At 39.2% G+C, this 21,312-nt stretch overlaps 1 protein-coding gene across 2 annotated transcripts in view; it reads left to right on the top strand.

The window, feature by feature from the left end:
* Nucleotides 1-21,312, top strand: part of ntm (neurotrimin) — a 430,254-nt gene that overhangs the window by 295,014 nt on the left and 113,928 nt on the right. The window contains exon 2 of one of the 2 annotated variants that reach the window (XM_035666619.1): nt 11,462-11,552. In XM_035666619.1, the coding sequence (XP_035522512.1) occupies nt 11,462-11,552 (91 nt within the window). Of the gene's footprint in view, nt 1-10,942; nt 11,553-21,312 lie in introns of those variants that run through there. The other variant, XM_035666618.1, reaches the window with a different exon arrangement.

Genomic DNA, 21,312 nt, shown 5'->3' with positions numbered 1-21,312 from the left:
TTTAGCTTTTTTTTTTTTTTTTAAGTTTGGTGGAGATGGGGGTTATGCAGCTGTCATGAAGAAGGCTCAGCTGTGAACACCAAACCAACAACAACAACATGACACCATTTATTGGTAAAGGGTCAAAATTATTGACTGTGAGTTAATGGACAGATGAAGGCGGATCAATAATGTCCTTCTTCACATCCTACCCAAAAGGCTATCTTTGAATGACTGTGATGACAACTGAGCCTTTTCCACAACAACTGAACAAATTCCACCAGTTGATGAAGTTGCTTTTGAAAGCATCTTGACCTAGGATTGTTTGAATAAGCTATTCCCAAGGTCAAAAATGAATTGCCCCACCAACAGCTTGTTTTGTTTCAGGCTTTCGCAAGAAAGAGCTAAGCAGCATTTTTAGCTTCAGATGTCTGCACATCAGGTTATTGTGTTGTCTGTATGTTTGAGCAGCACTATGCAAATTTGGCTTGTTTCTAGCTCTGATGATGACCACTGCAGTGCAGAGTTATGGTGCATTTTAATCATCAAATAAAATCAATCAATCAGTTGAAATTCAGCTACACTCTTAACCCACAGCTGGTCTAAAGATTTAAACCATCTGCCTCAGGTCCCCTTCCCATCAAACATTCAAAATCCATACATCCTGAATGACTTTGCAGTCTGAAATGTATATAAACACCAGCTCCAACATGAATGGTACTGTCTTTTAATGGTGCATATCTTATTTTAGAATAAATATCTTCATATCCATGAATTTACATTAAATGTTAGAGTCTCTGTCTTTCTTACTGCCATTGTTTGTCAACCATGTTTGCTGATTTGATTGCATTCTTGAAATATCAGCACCTATGCATACTGCACAGCTAAATTCTGAAAAGTGGCGATTCTCACGATCTGCTCTAATAAGTTTGATTACTGTGTAGCATCACACTGAACCCATCACTTGTCCCACGCTGAAAGTACACTGTAGTATCCTCTTTTATTTACCATCACAGTTTGATTGACATGTGTGGAGGATTGCCTAATGGTGGTCATTAAACTGATTATGCTGATTAGCCAGTCAGTCCTATAGAGAGCTGATGAGCAGTGACATCATGACATACCGAACATCAACGACATCCGTCTGTCTGTCTTTTTTCGCTCATTCCAATTTGCAACAGATAATAGGTCCTTTGTTGCCTTCAGGCGCATTGGGAATCTTGTGTTTTTTAAAGACCCGAATTCTGCCTCACCAAAAGAATGTCAGCTCACCTCGAGGTAGAGAGCTGAGTAAATGTGATTTTACAGTGACGCACTGCTTCACACTGGGTTATGCCAGGAAGCTGTCCAGTCTGCTCCAGTGGAGTCGAAGGAGGTTAAGCACTTTGCTCAATGACATGTTGACAGTATTTGAAGCAGTAGTGTCACTTACTGCCTTCTCCCAGCTTTTCCCCCATGGTCCTCTGATTCAAACCGCCCAATTAGGCCTGCGTGATTACAATTAGTTTAGTATGACATCAGCACATCAAGTAAATGGGGGGGGGGCTTGTTTTCACTCTTGTTGTCTTTCTCTCCTTGTGGTCTTGTTTACCTCACAATTAGAGCTTCATTACTTTTGTGCACAGCTACCATAGACACACTTTTCACAGCGTCTCTATTTATTTATTATCATCTTTAAAACCCAAATAACTGAGGATGATGTGTTTCTGAAGTGACGTCAATGTGGTCGGCAGGGGACAGCAAAAAATGCAACAAATAAGTTTGATAGTAATGAGTCTTCTGGAGAAATTGCCCCAATTCCAAAAGCTTCCTAATGAGTTTATGGTCTCAATCTCTGGTTTTGTTACATACGGTGTTGATGATGTTAATGTATGAAATGATGGTCACATTTAAAGTAAAATAGACGATGAAGCAGCGTATGCTTTAGGGTGGGGCTACCTTGTGACTGACGGGTCATTCTCAGTGAGTCCGCCCAGCTCAACCTCCAAACTCAGACTCAAACTGTCAAACTAGGCAGTGCTGATCAAATATGAATCAACATTCTGTTACTGTGTTGACTATTTCTCTCCTCAAATGTTTTCAGAAACATATTTTAGTGTACTGTTTATCTGGAATACAAGAAAAACTGGACTGGACTGACAACACCCATGCTGCTCTCTACAAGAAGGGCCAGATTCGCCTCCACCTGCTGAGGAGACTGAGGTCCTTCCTGAGTAAGCAGGGCTCTCCTCAGGACTTTTTATGACTCTGTGGTGGCTGTGGCATCTTCTATGCTGTGGTCTGCTGGAGAGGGGGTAGTAACGGACAGGGACAGGAAGAGACTCAATAAACAGATCAGAGAGCGAGCTCTGTCCTGGACTGTCCTCTGGAATCCATAGAGGAAGTGGGTGAGAGGAGAGATGTTAGTGAAGCTGACATCCATCATGGACAACACTTCCACCCCCTACATGACACTGTTGGGGTCCCTGAGTAGCTCCTTCAGCAGCAGACTGTTACACCCTCGGTGTAAGAAGGAGAGGTTCCGCAGGTCTTTCACCCCTGCTGCTGTCAGACTCTACAACACCTGATCAATGTTGTAGTTTCTGTTTTTCAAACTAACACCATTTTACCTTAGGTTTTTTATATCTGTATTTATTTATTTCACGTAAATGCTGCTGTGACAAGGGAATTTCCCCGTTGTGGATTAATAAAGTAATACAAACAAACAAAGATTGTGTGTGACCAGGCAAGCCACTATTTTGCTATGGTCAAAACCAAGCGCAGCCAACACAGCGACGGCCATAATATCCAACTCGAGGGTTCAAGACAGTACTCCATTAACCAATGGGTGAAGTCACAATAGGTTCACACTTAACATAACAATATAACGTCTAATCATATAAAGTCATTAGGAGAAGGCACAAGCAAATCTATTTACACATCCAACTGACAGAGCAACATTAGCATTCATTTGAAGTCATGTTTCTGGCTAATATTAAGTATTTAGCTCTGTTTTGGTCTCCATCAACTCCCGAGGGATATATCTGGCTCTTTAGTTGCTAAGTGCTCCACTATGTTCACCAGGTAGCTGCTAAGCCTGTCTGTCTACAGTCTGGTGCTGAGCAGGAAGCAGTTGTTTTATTTCATTTATTTTTACTGAAAATATCTTCATACTGGAGCTGGGGTTGATAAGAGCAGAGGCTGTGATCCTTAAAACCGAAACACTGAGCTGAAAGAGGCTAAAACGCTCTTAAGAGCTGAGGGGAACAGCCGAGTTGGTGATCATTCTCTGCAAGTTTATTGACAAAACCTTTCATATTTCGAATGGTGATTTGATACATTGTACCATAAAAATATGTTTTAGTGCTGCAGATTGTGCTGTAAAAAATACTTTTGCAGTTGTACTTTGAAAAGCTTTTTTAATTGTTTTTAGTTTACACCCACCAAAATGTAAAAATTACATACAATACCGTGTTGAATTGATGTGTTCAGGTGACATGGCATCCCTAATTTACTGACTTAGCATGCGTGGAGCCAAATGGTGATAGTGAATGATTGACTAAACAGGTGTTTGAGATGGAGAACATTAGATGTCACCACAGGAGGCTTTACCTCGCTCATTCATTCACTTGACAACTTCATTCAGGTGAGATGGAAAGGGATGCAGAGCAGTGGCATTTATAGTCTATGTGGAGGTGGAAGCTCGGTTATGAGCTGCAGCGCTCCAGGCAAAGCCAAGTGACGTGACTGTATAGCTTCTGAATGTGCTGCCTGGAGGCTCGTTGTTCTGGATGGTGACATCTCATTCTCTCCCTTTCAAGATATGGACTATAAAATAGCTTCAATGCTGTCAAGCCTGAAGCACACCCACTTCCTCTAGCCTCATAACATAATGCTAAGAGCTGGCCGGGAGGAAATTGATTGAATATAGTATCCATATTATCCATATAATAATGCTGCAAACTAAACATGACATGTTTACACCTCCTCACACTTGAGAGAACACATAAGTGTTATACCAAATTATGTTGTTGCAGATGGAGAAAAGTGGTTGATGTGCTTTGAAGTCAAAAAGACCTCAAATTGCATCCAGTAATGAATGCAGATTGTTATAAGATGTATACGGATTTTGACATCTATTGGCCAGGCAGAGCTTCTTGAGGCCTTACAGGCACAGACTGAAACAACTTGCACCTTGAGAGTCGAACTAATTAAAAATAATCATTCCCACCATGTAAATATCTTGACTCCAAGATTAGGAAACATGGACATAAATTATTTCAGATTTATTAATGAAAAACACAACATATCATAAAAAAACCAAGATGAGTATTTACCACTATGTTTTCAGTTGCAGCTGTTGTGATTCACCTTTTATGACTTCATTACCTGCACTCCACAGTGTGAGAAACTAAGGGTAAAAGTGCTGAGAGGCAGAAATAATAGGTATTGAAAACCACTGGTGAATGCCGGGATTAAATGAATAAAAGTACTAGCAGTTGTGAGCACAGAGCTGAATAATTGCATGCTTTATTTTTTTTTATTTTTTTTTTGCCTGGTTGTCATATGTCCAGTGACTGCTGTGGGGCTGCTGACAGACAGAAAACCTACAGTAATTAGGCTTAACCAAGCAAGCATAAATGTTAGTGATTATTAGCCTCTTCCACTTTTTATTACATTATAAGTATCATGAATATGGGTATAAAATAGGAACATCACCCTTTGCTGTTACATGTGATACTGATAAAAAATAAGCCACTTTTGGTTTTAAAGGTTTCAAATTAGGTGCTCCACCCACAGCTTTGCTGTAAAGTCTGTAGTTTTTATCAATTTTGAGTGAGAAAAAGTGCAGCCTTTTAAAAGATTATGATGTATACGTTTCCTCCTACAGCCATTGACTTTAAGTTAACAAAATCAAAAAAGACTTGCAACTTAACTTGGACTTTACCACTAATGACTTGTGACTTCAGTTCGACTTCAGCCTTTTGACTTCTCCTTTTGACTTTTTGCCATGTCCACTATGAGAAATAAAAGTGAACCTGAAAAAACGCATAATATTGACTTTTTAATATATTATTACTCGGTTATTAAAATGGCATTACACATTTGGTGAAAAGCACATTATGACTTGTGTAGGACTAGAAATTCAAAGTTTAGGACTTCAGTGCAAAGACTTTACATTTACGGTACTGTCTTGGTCCCACATCTGCCATACTTTGATATTGGATGTAGTGACTCAGCGGTCAGAATGCTGATATCTGATGAGCAGATTGATTCCAAAACAGAATCTGTGTCAGAAAGATTGCTCTATTCAGCTTGTCTGCAAATGCTTTAATTCCATGGGCAGTGGATTAATAACTTTCGGTTTCGGCAGTGCAAACACTTGATGCCTGGTAAACAGCACTCAGTTCAATGAAAAACAAAGATGGAGTAATGAAAAAGGAAAGATAGCAAGGTAGCAAGATTTATGCCATTAAAAGTAAATTCTAATGTCTGTTAAACCAGTCATTTAAACAGACAAAACATTATGTAAAATGTTAATGGGCCTGAAACTGCTAAATGTGCGATCTCAAAAAGTGGGAAGTCTAGCTGAATCATTTATGAAGAGTTTGATGAACTGCAATGAACTGTAATGCATTGGTCACAGAATTGTCTAAAAGAAAGCACACAGGAGAACTTTGGAGAAAATTGCTGGTCAACAGATGAAATGTGATGATATGTCAGTGATCTTGATGAAGACTATCAATCATTCTCCCAAAACAAGGATAAAAAAACACTGTCCCTTGAATACATGCAGATAGTTTAAAACTGATTAAAGAATGAGAAAATGTTATCTTGACTATAACAGAAGAGGCAAGAGGTATTTCTAAGATGATCTGAAACCAAGCCAAAAATAAACTAACAATAAAGAAGGGAAGTTGCTTGAACTTAAAGTAGAAGGAAGGAAAACTATCTAACTGAATAGCAGAAGCTGATATGATGACGACCAGATCTCTAAAACCATTCAGAGCTTTTTTGGTATGGATGCAGTTATGCTTAAAGAGCTTAGCACAAAACTAACCAGTCCTATTACTACAATTACTAACCTTGTGATTTTTTTCGGGGCAGTGTTTGGAAGTCAGCTGTTGTCCCAATATTTAAAAGTGGAGATAATTACAGGCCTATCACTATACTACTTATATGATAAGGTCAAAGGTTGCAGAAAAACTGGTAACTGGAGTATCATCTGCCATCTGAATCCTAGCTCATTTTCCCTGCACCTAATGCAATTAGGCTTCAGAGCCAATTATTCCACTGGTAGCCAATTGTTTTTTTCACTGCAAAAAAAGGTATTGGATAAAGTTGCTGTTGTCGTAGTTGTGTTTCTTGACCTCACAAAAGCATTTAGCATGGTTTATTAAAGAATTCCCATGTCTAAGTTATGTACCTTTTTCTTCAGATGCACTTCAATGAATAGAATCATACCTTGTAAATCTCTCAGTCCGAGTACTGAATCATCAATAAGCTGCTTTCTATCTGTTCACACGTGTCCCAGAAAGATCTATCCTGGGCCCATTGCTATTTACATTATATATTAAAGATTTGCCATCTGTATGTCCTGACCAACATTCAAATGTATGCAGATGAGACAATTTATGTATACAGTAACTATGACACAAGGTGATCATGAACTGACACACTCATCTGGTTGATCTAATAACATGGTTAAAGCAATGCTGAAGATGCAACAATCTTTCTACAACAGTATTAATATTTTTCACAAAGACACAGTTCTAGTGTAGAACCAGATGTGTTTATATCCAGGGAGACGCTATAAGTTTTATCATACTGCAAATACATGAGCGTTCTGATTGATTCTAAGTTTTCTTTCAAGGCTCAAATGAAAAAGGTGGGTCAGATTCAATCTTTCAATTTTCAGGTTAATTTGACTTTACATGTCAACAGAGGCAGCTAAGATGCATAAGCAATGTATGGTCATTTCCTGTATCACTACCAGTCCACTCTTTGTACAAACATACAAACATTTGTACAATTTCATCATTGCACAATAATAAAAACTATAACTTTCTGAGTGGGGAATATTTGATCAAATATGTAAATGTTTGTGTCTCATGTACAAGATTATTGCTTGACTTCTCCAAAGTTAAGTTTGTCAAAGTAAGATAAACTGCATAGCAGTACACAAGAGATGCAGCAAGAGGATTATTCCACTGAGAAAAAGTGCTTCCAGTCAGTCTGTGTTCTCAGTTAAAGCCGCACTAGTAAGGAACTCTATCTATTACAGAGATGGACAGATACAGTGTATTTAGAGCTCATTTAAAGAAATGGTTAATCAGCACTCAGCTCTGTCAGCACCAAAAATCAATTACACCTGCTGCCCTCAGTCTGTCTGTGCTGTGAACCTGCCCTCCTGTCACCTATCACAATCCTGTCCTTATGGACTTGAATGCTAGTCTTGTATTGTGGCTTTGCTTTTAGTTTGCCAAAGTGAAATGTGAAAATGTATTTCATACCTTGCATCTAATAATGCAGGACTTTCCTATTATATTTAGCCCATATTTCTTTCTTTCTAACATATAAATAATAATAGTATAACGGTGTATGATGGTGCTGTATGATTTTTTTATGAACATTAATATTCTCTTTTCTTTTTATTATTGCTCTGCTTGCAAATGATCTCAATAACCTCATAATTTTAATCTTATGTTCAGTTTTAAGGGTGACTTTATGACATATGCCCAGGGATTACAGATTAAAAACAACTTCCCAAATTAACTAATAAATTATACAAATGTAAAAAAAAAAAGGCCAGATCATACAAACACCTTATAGCCTACAATTTACATGACAGTTGACATCCCTGTTGTTGCCAGACTGTATCAAATATTGCTGCTGCTGTAAGCTGGCAAACTGGTGCAGTGACTTTGTTGTATGAGTATTAGACAAAGAACCTATAGAGACTGTGACTCATAGCTTAGTCTGTTCAGTTCACCTGCATGCTTACAAACCTACACTGCAGTAGTTCCCTCTTCCTTATGTTGGGCATCACATCCTGCCCAATTCACTATGTAGATTGGTTACTAATCTGAAGTAATTTACAATTAAGCACATAACCTCCCTTCTCTTGTGCGATTCCCAAGTGATTCCAAAGTGCTGCCATGACAACCATTTTGTCTCTTTCTCCTTTTTCTCAGCATCATCTTGATGCACAGCTTACACCTGCTCACTGTGTGTTGTTTATGTTGGTGTAAGTCTCCAGGTGGAAAATCAGAGCTGGTCTGTTGCTGTGTTGTGTAAGCCTGAGAGCAGGCGAGAGATTTGGGTTGTTGAACATTTTGTGATTGTACAATGAAAACAGGTCACAGAGGTCATGAGAATGAACCTCTGCTCTTCGTGTTGCCTGGTTTCATGCCAAAATGTTGTCTTTCTGGGCCCTCTCTACCACTTTGACATGAGCATTCTAAAAATGGGACAGTGTCAGAATCCAGTTGTTTCAAGAAAAAAAAAAGGTTCGGCCTGTTTACAAGTTTGTAACCCTTTTCATACCACCAGGTGTTGCGTACTACGTGAACTGTAGTCCTCAGAGGTTGTTAAAATGAAATCAGAGTAGTCAAGCATTGATTGCACTGAGAGAGCCTGATGTACTTCTATATATACAGTATATCCCAACAGAACAACAATCTGTAAATGTTCAGCAGTTTTCAAATGCTTGTGCATACAGTCATCTCAGGCAAGCAGCATTGCTTCAGACTAAAAATTAACTTAATAGGAATTGGAAATGAAAAGTGTGAATTGTGAAACATAATATATGCATGTGTGAATGAGACAAAGGAAGAGCATTTCGACTACAAGTTTGATTCCTGCAAACATTGTTTTCTTTCTCACAGTGATTTATTGCTCAATAATAAATAAATGAGATATGAATTAACAACACTGATATTTAATGGCCGCATTGTCCACAACAATACATCTCGGGTCATGTAGCTCCTTGACAGAGCTCTCTGACTTTAATGGCTGCTTTGATTTAATTACTGCTCATCTTACAGCAGCTAATAAAGACATGATTTCATTTTTTGTCTAAGGAATACATTTACGCACTGTTGGCGTGATCCATCTTTATTACTAATTCTACATTCTAGGAACATTTAAAATATTCATTGTCCGGGACATAAACTACAGACTGTTCTGTGCCTTTAAGAAAATTGTTTGGTCACATGGTCCCACTCCTCTGCTTGTAAGGGATCCACATGATAGGCCTTTTTCTCAGCAGACATTCACTTACACCTAGAGCATGAACAACAGCAGGACCCTGAAACTGAAATATGCACTTATACTGTATACTTCATATAATGAAATGGATATTTTATAATATATCTATTCTAATTATGTAACAAATAAGAAAAAAGAAAAATCAACTCAAAAAAACTTTGGGGTCTGCTAAACAATTGGCTAAACAATAGATGCTATCGCACTCAGCTTTATTTCACAAAAATTCAACTTGTATCCTTTTTCCGTGAGAAACAGTAGACCTTTGTCTATGTACCACAGCGGTCAGCATGCTGGTACATAGGTAGCATAATCTGGGCGGTGTGTGGACTTCTGTGAATTTGAATGTGAATTTATGAAGACCCTTGCAGCTATGTGGGATTACTAGCCAGCACAGGCAAGGGAAAATTAATCAACAATTATTTCTATAATTGATTTATCCGTTAAATCATGTTTTAAGAGAAAATGCCAGAAATTCTCTGGTTCTGGAGTTTTTGCTGGTTTTCACAGTTGATGATAAGACAAAATCTTTTGTGGTTTGGAACTGTTGCTTGGAGAAAACAAGCAATTTGAATATGTCAGCGTTGGCTTTTGAAAATTATTATCATTTTGTTTTTTACTAATTTATAATATCTTGTGAAACCAGGGATGGATCTAGACAAATTGCCTGGCCACTCCAGCTGCCATCCCACTTGGTGTCAAATGCTGTCATTAATTTTAATTGATTTTAAAAATAATTAAAGCTGCAGTAGGTAACTTTTAGAAACATAACTTTTTGGTATATCCTGACAGTAGTACATGAGACAGATAATCTGAAAAAATTTGGTTCCTCTGGCTCCTCCTAGTGCTCCTAATGGTATTAGCAAGAATCCATGGGCCTGGACGAAAACAACCAATCAGAACCAAGAAACACACTTTGGGTTAATGGCTTGAACATAGTTGATTGTTGCCAGTGTCAATGTTCCCTGGGAATGAGACTCAACAGTCAACTACATTTCTCAGCTCTGGTTATTTTTGTTTAGTTTCGCGCAGTGAACCACTAGGAGGAGCCATAATTTCAGCAAATATGACAAGTTATTTTGAGTTAGTTAAGTCAAGTTAATTACTGTCAACAATGTAGTGATTTCAAATACCACCTTTTAGATATTTCTGTTGAATGATTTGATAATGTGCCACATTAATGGAATGTTTCTAGTTCCAGTTCAAATATCTTCATTATATGGATGTATGCGACTGTTTGCTATTAAATCAGTATATATTTATCCATAAATCACCCTGCTATCCTTGGCCACCCCATTAATATTTTTCTAGATCCACCCCTAGAACAAATGACCTCAGACTGAATCAGTAACATGGAGTTAGTTGCAGCCCTATTACAGATGCTTCTAGTCCACTTTCTGGAGGGTTTTGCATTGTTTCACTTACATTTCTATGATAAATACTGTATAATAACATATGGGGGATTGTATAATATGGAATATAATTTGTATAAATTACAGATGTAAATTGCTATTAGGAACAATAAACTCACTGTTGAGGCGCCAGAGGCAAACGCACTGTAAAGACTCCCTACAATGAGTGCTATTCTCTCCCTATATATTGGAGGCAAACGTGAATCCATTTCGCTCTGTCCGTCTGTGACGTGTGCAGGCGGAAGGAGGGTGCTGATATAGAGCCCGACACACAAACTACTCTCTGACAGGCGGTGCGAATCGCCAACTTGCCATCGCTCTCTTTTATTTTGAACATGACTCTCGCGTCTTTGTGTCGTTCGCCTACAGTACTGAGGCACATTTAGGCTGCAGATGAATAGTTCAAAAGCCTATTAGAAGGATTTTTTTAAACTTATATGTGAAAAAAAAACTTGTGGAGAAATAGCGACCTTAGCAGCCTCCGTTGTGAGAAGGGATTATTTTTTTCGTGTCCTTTTTTCCCCCAAACAATAAACAGTGGATATTTGACAGTGCAGCCAGATAGGGTCGAGTGTCTCCTCCTCCCCCTGCGCACCGCGGCTGTACCTGGCTAGAAGATCTGGATTAAGACTAATGAACTGGGGGTAAATAATCTCCAAGGGACCGTTATACGGGGACGCAAACCGACTCTGTCTGGCTGTGGGATTTTTTTTATTTTCTACACTTCTTGAGGCTCAAGACGATGTCCGTCCGGGGATACTTTGTCGCTTTTTCCAAATGCACACTTCTTCTCTCTCTGAGGATTTTGCTTCTTGTGCCTGCAGGGTTGCCGGTCCGCAGCCAAGGGGACTCTCAGTCCGACAACAAAGTGATGGACAACATCACCGTCCGACAAGGAGAGACAGTCTTCCTCAGGTGAGTCAACACATTTTCTTCCTCCTCCTTCCTCCTCCTCCACCTCCTCCTCCTCCAGGCGCCGCCGCTGCGCTCTCGGTTCTATTCCCAAAGTTGAGCGCTGCTCCTCCTAATTGAAGTATTTAGCGAGCAGAGAAACAGAAACATGACTGAAGTGTTGTCTGTTTTATCATGTCGGAGAAAAAAAAGGGGGGATTTCAGAGGATTAGTCTCTGGAAAACACTCCATCCAGAAACGATACTCTGCTAATCTCCAGCAGCTGTTAACGAGCAGAGACTCGCGGTTTTAATTGTTGTGTGACAGTGCAGAACTAAAGGTGGAGGGGAGGAAAAGTGTGTTTCAGGGAGGAGAGAGAGAGCAGAAACGGGGTCGGCAGATGCTCGCAGGTGTAAAGAGACAGAAAACGCACACATAGAGTAAACACTGCGGGCGGTAGGGATGGATTGACTGGCAATTCCTCAAGATGGGAGATTGTCTGCGGTGACCTTTCCCCTCCTCTGCGCCTTCAGAGGCTTAACTGACACAGAAGGATTTATGTTGCTTTCAAGTGCTGTCGGGAATGTCCACTGTAACATGAGCAATAATCGCAGTGGCCAAAGGAAGGGATTTTGTCTGGTGACCCCGGAGTAGGCAAGGTGTGATGTGTGTGCAGGGCATGATGGGAGCTGTGTTAACTGTTGATGGTTAGTGTTGCATTGGCATTGTACGGATGTGACTGTGGGTATAAGTTTGAAAGAAGTCTTTTTGAGGCTGTCTAGACACCGTGATTGACATTTTCTCCCTGGCTGTTTCTTGCTGACAGTCATTTTCAGTATTTTCACTTGAGGTCAGAGTAAAAGCTGTCCGGTCAACTGCAGAAATACCACAACAGTGCGTAGGCTATGGTCAGCCTAGGCTACCACCCAGGAAGGAATGGTGATGGGGTGGCACAAATCTGATACCAAGTAATACCAGGGCCAGGATCACTGATATCAGTTGATAATTAATTACTATTTTACTTCTAAATACATTACCACCAAATAATTTGCCAAACATGACATATTTCTTTTTAATATTCTCTGTTAATCACTAGGGCAAGAACCTGGCAGTATGATACGATAAAGGGTTTACCATATAGATATATTGTGATTTTTTCTACTTTTAGGAAAACTGTCAAAGAACTGTCACCGCAATAAGCATACAATCTGTGTAAAAAAAGTTTTTTATCCTATTTTGATCCTATTGATGCTAGTATTGATACTTTGTAGTATTAATACTTCAGGGATTGATGCACCAACCACTACCAGCTTTTCAGACACCTGTATCTTACCATATCATGAAATACCATCATTCAAAATGCTGCATTCTTTGTGAATTAATACCTAACTAAATTAATACCTAACTACCTAAAATGAATACTACACCTCCACTTTCAATGCTAGTGAACCAAATTCCTGATATCAAATCTGATCAAATATGATTTCCTGAACAACCTTTACATCTGAAAGGCTGACATTGGGTATGGCTGTTGTTATAATTATATCAATACTGATACTGCTTATCAATACCAATACTTATCGACTCTCTTATTGATACTACTCGCCGTCATTTGGAGAACAAAATAAAGATATGACATGAAAAGATTCAACAGTTTATTGCATTTAGCTGTATTTTCATTAAAACATTTTCAAATGTTTTTTGCCCTGTCAGCTGTTTATGTAATGTTAAATAAATACTAATAACAGTTTGTCCAGGAGCTGATCAATATTTCTGTAGTGACCAATCGGGAACTGGTACGGGTTTAGGTTTAGTATCGTTCCCGTTTCCCATCCCTAGTTGACATGCATGATGTTTTCATGTATAGGTGGTATAACAACAGGACATGTATCTATCAGTATATATATCTACTTAATCTTAATATCAGTAAGCTTTGGCTAACGGTTTAACAATCTCTTGCACTACACTTTCGCTGTGCTGCGAAGATCAAATAATAATCTGTTATGAGACCTTATCTGACATTATTTGATAAAGCAACACGTCATATCTAAAACCTTGACATTTGAAGTTCTTCTGCAACCTTGCACTGATATGCGCTGATAACATAACCTGGTGTCCAGGTATCCCCAGGGGTCCTTCGGGTCCCAGCAGGTCACAAGTAAGGCGAGGAGTGAGTGAGTGAGACAGCAAGACAAAGTGAATCAGACAGGGGTCCATAATGTGCTGATCTGGGTTCTGGATGCCTGTCCATCACCATGCTAACAATGGATATAATAATTACTGGTGTCAGATTGACAGGATTCAGTTTATAAATCTTTTATGAATGCAATGTACATGCAAAGCTGTACAGCAATGTACAGCTTTAACTACCCTGCAACCCTGTTTGAAGAAAGGTGGCAGAAAGAAGCTGTATTTGGATGAATATATGTTTAAGCTGTGGAGTCAGAAAGCATGTCAGTAACAATCCCATGTTTCTGCTATGTTACACTCTCAAAGCTCATTCCTTTTTCTATCTGTTGCATATTCCTATGTGTTAGCCAGCCTGCAAAACAGAGCATGTATATTAGATGGAAAACACATTGCAATTTTGCTCGTATCCCTCTCAAAATTGCCATGCAATGCCATTATTACTCCACTGTTCAGCCCTGCACAGGTCAATGGTACTGGCAAGTCTGAACTTGCCATGATGTACATTAATCCTGCAGGCTGAGCAGCAATGGCTTTTTCAGTCTGAAATTGATTCACACATTCTGAGGCCGCGTACTTTGCTTTCATCTCGTTGGTGAGTGCCCACTTGTACAGTCACACGGGTTGAAAACCCATTTGAATCTAAAGCGCGTACTGTTCTGAGGATGGATGCTCAATTTGTAACTTTCCAGTTGTTAGTGGCTTCAAAATAAATTACATTTTCATTGATAAAGTCAGGATCTTTTATTGTTTAAAAATGGATGGGATGTAGACCATGTGTTTCTCTACATTGTTCCTTAGGGGACCTCTTTTCTATCAAGTAAACAGATAACCCCTGACTAAGTGACATATTTTATGGATATTTCGTATTATATTCAATGCATAACAGTACAGAACAACTTACTGAAGGAAGTTTGTGTGAAACCAGAGATTTGGATGAATTTTGAGCAGATTATTTCCTGTGAATATTGATCAGAGATTACTTTTCCTGATATTATAGGAACTTATTATGCAATCCTCTTGCTTTTTTGACAAAATGAGTGTTTTATTCTCCCTGATGCTCAGCCATGGTTCTGTTGCTGTCTGCTCTTTTGTTGTTTCAACATTTCTAATCCAGGACGAGCCTGTTCGTAGTCTTCAAAGTTTGAAAAATTACAGTTTCACTTGGCTTTCTTCACAGAAAAGAACATAATGCAGAGATATAGGGCAACTGTGTACTTTTACAGTTTTCTTCCACCCCTTAACCACTGATGGATAATGGATAACAACTGCAGTTGTTGAGTAAGCTGTAGGGCTGTGTATTGTGTATTGGTAAGAATCTGGCAATATAATACATATCACAATACAGGGGTTAAGGTTTTATATATTGACATACTGTAAGCAAGTATTGCGATTAAAAACTAATAATAATATTAATAATTTTAGGAAAACTAGTAAAATAGTGTAAAGAACACACCACAATACTCAAAATAAATAAAAACAAAGTTGACATTTTTATTAAACACAAAAACTGCTATAGTGTTTTTTAGAACTGATACAATATAACAAGAGAAAACCTAGCGATATTCATATATCGATATTTTCTTACAGCCTTAATAGTTTGTAATTGCAATGCCTGAACTGTGTCTTTAAAAGCGTGGGGTATTGATGTCAATAATAGCACAGATCATTTTTGCAGGGCTTTTAAATGCAGGGAATAGTACATTTGTTTAAGCTATGAGACTAAAGGCATTTTCAGCAGCACTAATGGGTAAAGAATTTTAAAGTTTGATAAAAATAAATTACTGTCACAGATTTATTATTATTTTTTTCCTGTATTGTTCCCCTGAGACCTGCTGTAGCCAGTTTTGTAAGTGGGGCAGCGGACTACCCAGTAGGGGTGATCACGCTACTGGGTTCAAGACTGGGTTCTTTCCCAGCTCCCACCCAGGACAGCTTCTAATGAGCTTTCCTTCAACATTCACTGTAGACTCCTTTCCAGTCTGTCAATATGGGTTTCAACCTTAATGATCTTTAAGTCGGCTGTATTTATTTAACGCTTTTAAATACAAAACTGTGATTACTGAAGTTAGTTTCCAGATGAGTTTACAAAACAGCAAAAAAAAAGAGAGTGTCAAAATTTAACAACGCATTTTAAGAAAATGTGAAATGAGAGCCAGTTTAAAAGCCCCAAGTATGAGCAGCAGCATATGTGATGCTGGTAGGCCACCCTCCATCAGCTAGCTGAGCCAATTTGTATTACCTTTATAGTCCCTGGGAAATTTGGATGTATTGCGTTCCTCTGGCACAAATGATGTTATAGACGTGGGACTCGCCACCCCTGTTGCTCTCTGTGCTAACAAGCTCCCCATTCCCCTTTCTGACAACTGCCAAAACTGAGGGTGGTATCACATTTTAAATTAAAGAAAGTCAGCTGCCATTTGCCTTTATGTTTGCGTTGGTTTCGGCACTGTGGCCTGATTTGCAGAGATGATGTATAAATAACTAATTATCAGTTTATCTCAGTGTGATTTGAGCTCTGACTCCCCAGTGGATCCGTTGCTAAAAGCCTCCTGCAGAGAGAGTGCAGCAAAACTACAGTAGCATGGGCACATGCTGTACATAAAGCCAATACTAATACAAATACAATTTAAATATTGTTTAAAAAAAAGAATCCAGGATGTGAGCAAGATTAAAGAGTTACATTTTCCAACCAAAACTTGAAGAAATGCAGCTGTATCTGTAATTTGTTGATTACGACAGAAGCAGACAGTGTCAAGAGAAGATTATTTTTTTTATACCAAAAGGTGATGTAGTTTGATTGCACCCACAGCTAGATGAGGTAGTGGTTCTCTCTGATTGACCGAGCCAAGCTTACATCACAAAGACCACATCACCACAACTGTCTTCACTCAGTGACCGTAAATTTCTATTGTTTAAACTTCATAAAAATTGCCTTTTGGAAATGTGCTTTGAGAAATATAGTGCAACATGTGATATCAATAATAATTCATGTGAATACAATATGGCACAGACATTTAGTGTAAGGTATATACATATAGGTACACACTTTATATATTGTTCTTTGCACATTTTGCACTGTACATTAATGTGATGTTGTGGTGTAGACTTGTATTTTCTGAGTTGTAGTTTTATGACTGTCTTTTGGTGAAACCTGTAGACAATAAAGTATTTGTATTCGTAGGGCTGTCACAATCTCAGATTTTCACTAAACAATTATCATGGCCAAAAGAAATCAGGGTAAACGATATTATCACCATATCTATAGAAAATTTGAAAAAGTAAAATAGTGCTATGAGTCAAATTCATCTTTAACTTTTATTGTGTGTTTTTTCTCTTTTTTTGGTAAATGAATCACATTCAAATGTAACACTGGCAACCAGCGTCAAGGTGCACAACCGCCGCCTACTGTGTTGAGGTGTGAAACACAAAGCAGGCACAGAAAGAAACGGAAATGATTTAAAAGGGTGCTGGTTTATATACACAATTATTCAGTATTGTTAACACAGCATCCATGTTAATTTTTTAAATATAACAACACAAGTTATAACACGTTTTAAAAAACACAGTAACTGAAGGACGTTTGTGTAAAACTACAGATTTGTATGAATATTGAGCAGATTATTTCCTGTGAATAATATTACATCAGAAGAGTTTTTCTGATATTTTAGGAACTTTTTATACAATTCTCCCTGATGCTTGACCATTATTCTATTAGCCTTTTGGTTGTTTTAACTGTGTCTTTTACTAATGCAGGATGAGACTGTTAATCATAGAGTGAAGGCTCTGTGAATATAGCTTGTGTTCAGCGCTTTAAAGTTTTTTACATTTTTGTTACATCTCTTAATATGAAGAAGGCCTCATGACCCCTATTGGAGGCCCTGACCCCCAGGTAGGAAAACACTGGTATAATGAAAATGGAATACGGTATTTTTTAGAATAAAATCTTTAAAAGCATAACAATAAAGGGAGATATGAAAAGGCACGTAGATGGGGCTTAGACTGCCCTCTGGGTTGTAATTTTATCAGAAGCATCTGCTTTTCTTTGCCGCACTTGGTTCTGGTTATTGAACGTCTCCATGGAATGTAAGGACAGCAGTAAAGTGCACAGACATACTGTATATATACACATAAGGAAGAGCATTTATATTCCTATTCCCATCACATGACACTTAATTCTGAGCAGTCAAACTTATCTTGTTGTCATGTATGCTAGGGCAGCACTGCTTTACATGAAACACACTCTAACTGGACTAAATAAAGAGCACGTTAATTTCCCAAAGGCTCTGCCCACTCAAATAGACTTAAAAAGAGACACGCTGCCTCCCGAGACTGCGATTAATGAATGTCACCACAGTGGCCGAGGTGGGCCGACAGCCTCCTGAGACGCTTATCTACCTGCACAGACCACGCTGGTCTTAGAGTCACATCATGTTAACATTTATTTCTTTCTCTTCTGCTGCAGCTGCCTGATGAACGCATTCAGGATTCAGGCAGATGGTGTTAATTAACTTGATATTTAGTTTGCATGTAGAAATGTGTGCTTGACAAATGTATGAATCTGTATTTTTACATTCATGGATGTTGTGAATGGAACTCTCAGTGCCCAAAGCTTTGCTGTCAGCTAAGATTTTTATACCCAGTCCATGTTAGGAGCTGGAGCAGCTCTCTTTTTAAGGATACATTAATTTTATTCCTCATATGCCATGGGCCAAGATTGGAAAGCTGATAATTTGATTTCACAGAGGGATGCTAACGATTCTCTCAGTAATTCCATTTTCTTTCACCTTGCATCGTCTAGCCGCACTGCCATCCATCAGTCCCACGTTTTCACTTATTGTCTTCACCGTTACTGTCCCAGAAAAGGGTTTTCAGCATCAAAATAAAGAGCCTCTGATCAGCAATAGGATACTTATACAATTTCATCACTTAAGTCCTTTCTAATAGAGTTGTAATATAGCTGAAAGCTTTTTTTTTTTTTTTTACATTTAATTAAGCTGTAATTGGTAAATTTTTTGGGGTTTTTCTCTTACTATTTATCACTTACCCTAACTGTTAAAGAGTGACTGAAGTCAGTCTGCGTTGTCAGTGAAATGAGCACAAACATGCGCTGAATAATAAACTCCTTCCCTCTATTATTTCTCATCTTTCAGTATGAGAGGGTTGCACTGTAGCGGTCATTGTATAGTGTCAAGAAAGTTGACATCCCTGATCCGCTAAAACCAGCAGAATGGTGGTAAGCAAAGGGCTTTCCATCGTCCGGCCCTACAGTGGAAAACAAGGGACTTTCCATCGAGTAACAATGAAAGGAAACATGATTATATGATTGTATAATGAAATATGTAATAATAGAAAGAAATATGATTATATGAGTATAACTGATCATTTGATAATTAATGAGTATGAATGTATAACAGTAAGTTAGAACTATGGTAAGTAAGGTCAAAAGGGCAAATCATGTTAAGATAATGAGTAACAAGTTAGAGGCTTGTATCGTAGGAGAAAATCATGTTGAAATACTGAGTAACGTGGTGAGAAGGCACGTATTGCAACCAGACCTGTCCAGATATGCCTGGTGCGGAGAGAAAGGGGAAGTTGAACAGCACAAACAAGACACATCTGGTGAGGAGCAAAAGGGGAAGTTGCACGGCAAGTTGCACGGCACAAACCGGACAACACCCTGGGACCAGGGGTTAACCATTTTCACCTGGCTTCAGGATTCCAATTGATTTCCAAGGATTACTCTTTTGTTGGCTAGGAAGGACTGTATTGGCCGTACACCCCTTCCCTCTCTCTCTTCAAACTGGACATTCAACCTGTCAGCTACGGCCTTTTCACCAGGGTTTGAAATTTAACAATTCCTTTTAATATCAGATATGAAGTTAATCTTTATCAATCTGAATCAATTAACGCTGTATGCTAGCCCTTGCTAAATCTTGCAATAAAATATAACAACTTTAAACGGAGAGCTGGTCCAGTACCACCTATACGGGGGTAATTCGGGATCTAACACGTGGCGCCCAACGTGAGGCTCGACGAAAAGTACTCGTCGGGCCTGAGGAAGAACAACAGCGGAGGAATTGGCCGCTGTTCGTGAGACGACCCGAGAGAGAGACATCTGCCCGAGCAGCCCAGATCGACCAACGAGGACAGCCAAGCTGTGCCCAGAGAATGGCGCTGAGTAGCCCAACTAGTCTGCAACTCCTCCCTGACCCTAAGTGCAAAGGGAGGCTTTCAGGAGCAGACGACTCGAAAAGACAAAGACAACAGAAGTGGCAATGGTGGAGGCACAGGTGGAACCACAGATGCCCAGCCGAACAGGATAGATAGATGATCCAGAAGACAATGAAGAAGGATCCAGTGTGCCACGAAGAGAGCTAAAATAATAACAGACAGCTACTATTATGCTCAGGCCCCTAAAGAAGACCTCACTATTTGGGATTCAAGGGGGCCAAGGGCAAGATGGTGGCTCATCAAGACTTGTGGAAAAAGATAGCCGAGCTACGGCTAAAAATGGACCTAGATGTGGTACATCAGAAGGCCCATGGAAAAGAGGGAGCACGCTGGCAAGGAAATGATGAAGTGGATTGCTACGTATAACACAGGAGAATCGTCTTTGTCGGAAACGAGAAGTGGGATGAGACACCCAAAGGTGGTCCCAGAAGAATCTGTGGTGGAGTTGGTGCAGGCCGTACATGAATCGCTAAGCCATGTAGGCACCAAGCCCACCAGGATGGAATTGGATAAGCAGCAGCTTTGGGTTCCAATAGGCTGAATTCAAGTTTATGATCAAGAGAGACCAAATGATATCTGTATACATCACTACAAGATGAGTCACATAAAGCAGTCATCACACACACACGTGTCAGTTATAGGTCCAGTGTGTAACATCAGGAGGATCTATTGTCAGAAATGGAATATAATATTCATAGGTATAGGTTTTCATTAGTGTGATTCATCTAGGGTGGCCCCGACTAAAGATTTTCCTAGATGACTAGTAGTTCTTAGATAAAGCCAATAGTTGACTAGTTGTGCCACAATTCTGATATTCATTTAATTATTTATATGCTAACAGAAACAGCGGTAATGATTCTGAATGTGTCAGAACAACTAGTAAGGAGACTGAATATTTAGTTCATTTATTTTAACACAGTGTAACATCACACAGTCTTGTTGTTCAAAACACGGAATAAATAATTCCAACTTCCAACAAAACAAATCCTGTCAGACTTATCGATATGATGGATGATGGATAACATTAACAGTTACTTACAAATTAACTCGCTCCTCTTCCATCATTCCTCTCCTGTTGCTGCCTGAACTCGCCGTGTCTTCATCCCCAGAATCTGTTCAGAGCCGAAGTAAATCAGCTGGCCTTTGTTGGTCCACCCTGCTCCTTGGCAGCCTTCCCCACTGGGTCCCCTGTCCTTCGAGCTCCTAGTCTGGGTAAAGTCAGCTAATAGGACTGCTAATTAGCTAGTGGCAGCAGCTAGTATAGTTAGCATGTGCAACAGTGCACCCGTAAGTGACTCCCTGTGTTGCAAAAGACAAGGTCCGTGTTGCAACAATCTCCTGATACTTTCGTCCTGGTGACCAG

The sequence above is a fragment of the Morone saxatilis genome, unplaced genomic scaffold (assembly GCF_004916995.1).
Source record: "Morone saxatilis isolate NCDOM2014 unplaced genomic scaffold, NCSU_SB_2.0 Contig20, whole genome shotgun sequence".
Lineage (NCBI taxonomy): Eukaryota > Metazoa > Chordata > Actinopteri > Moronidae > Morone > Morone saxatilis.
Note: the sequence above shows the minus strand (reverse complement) of the source record. Positions and strands in the feature narration are given on the sequence as shown.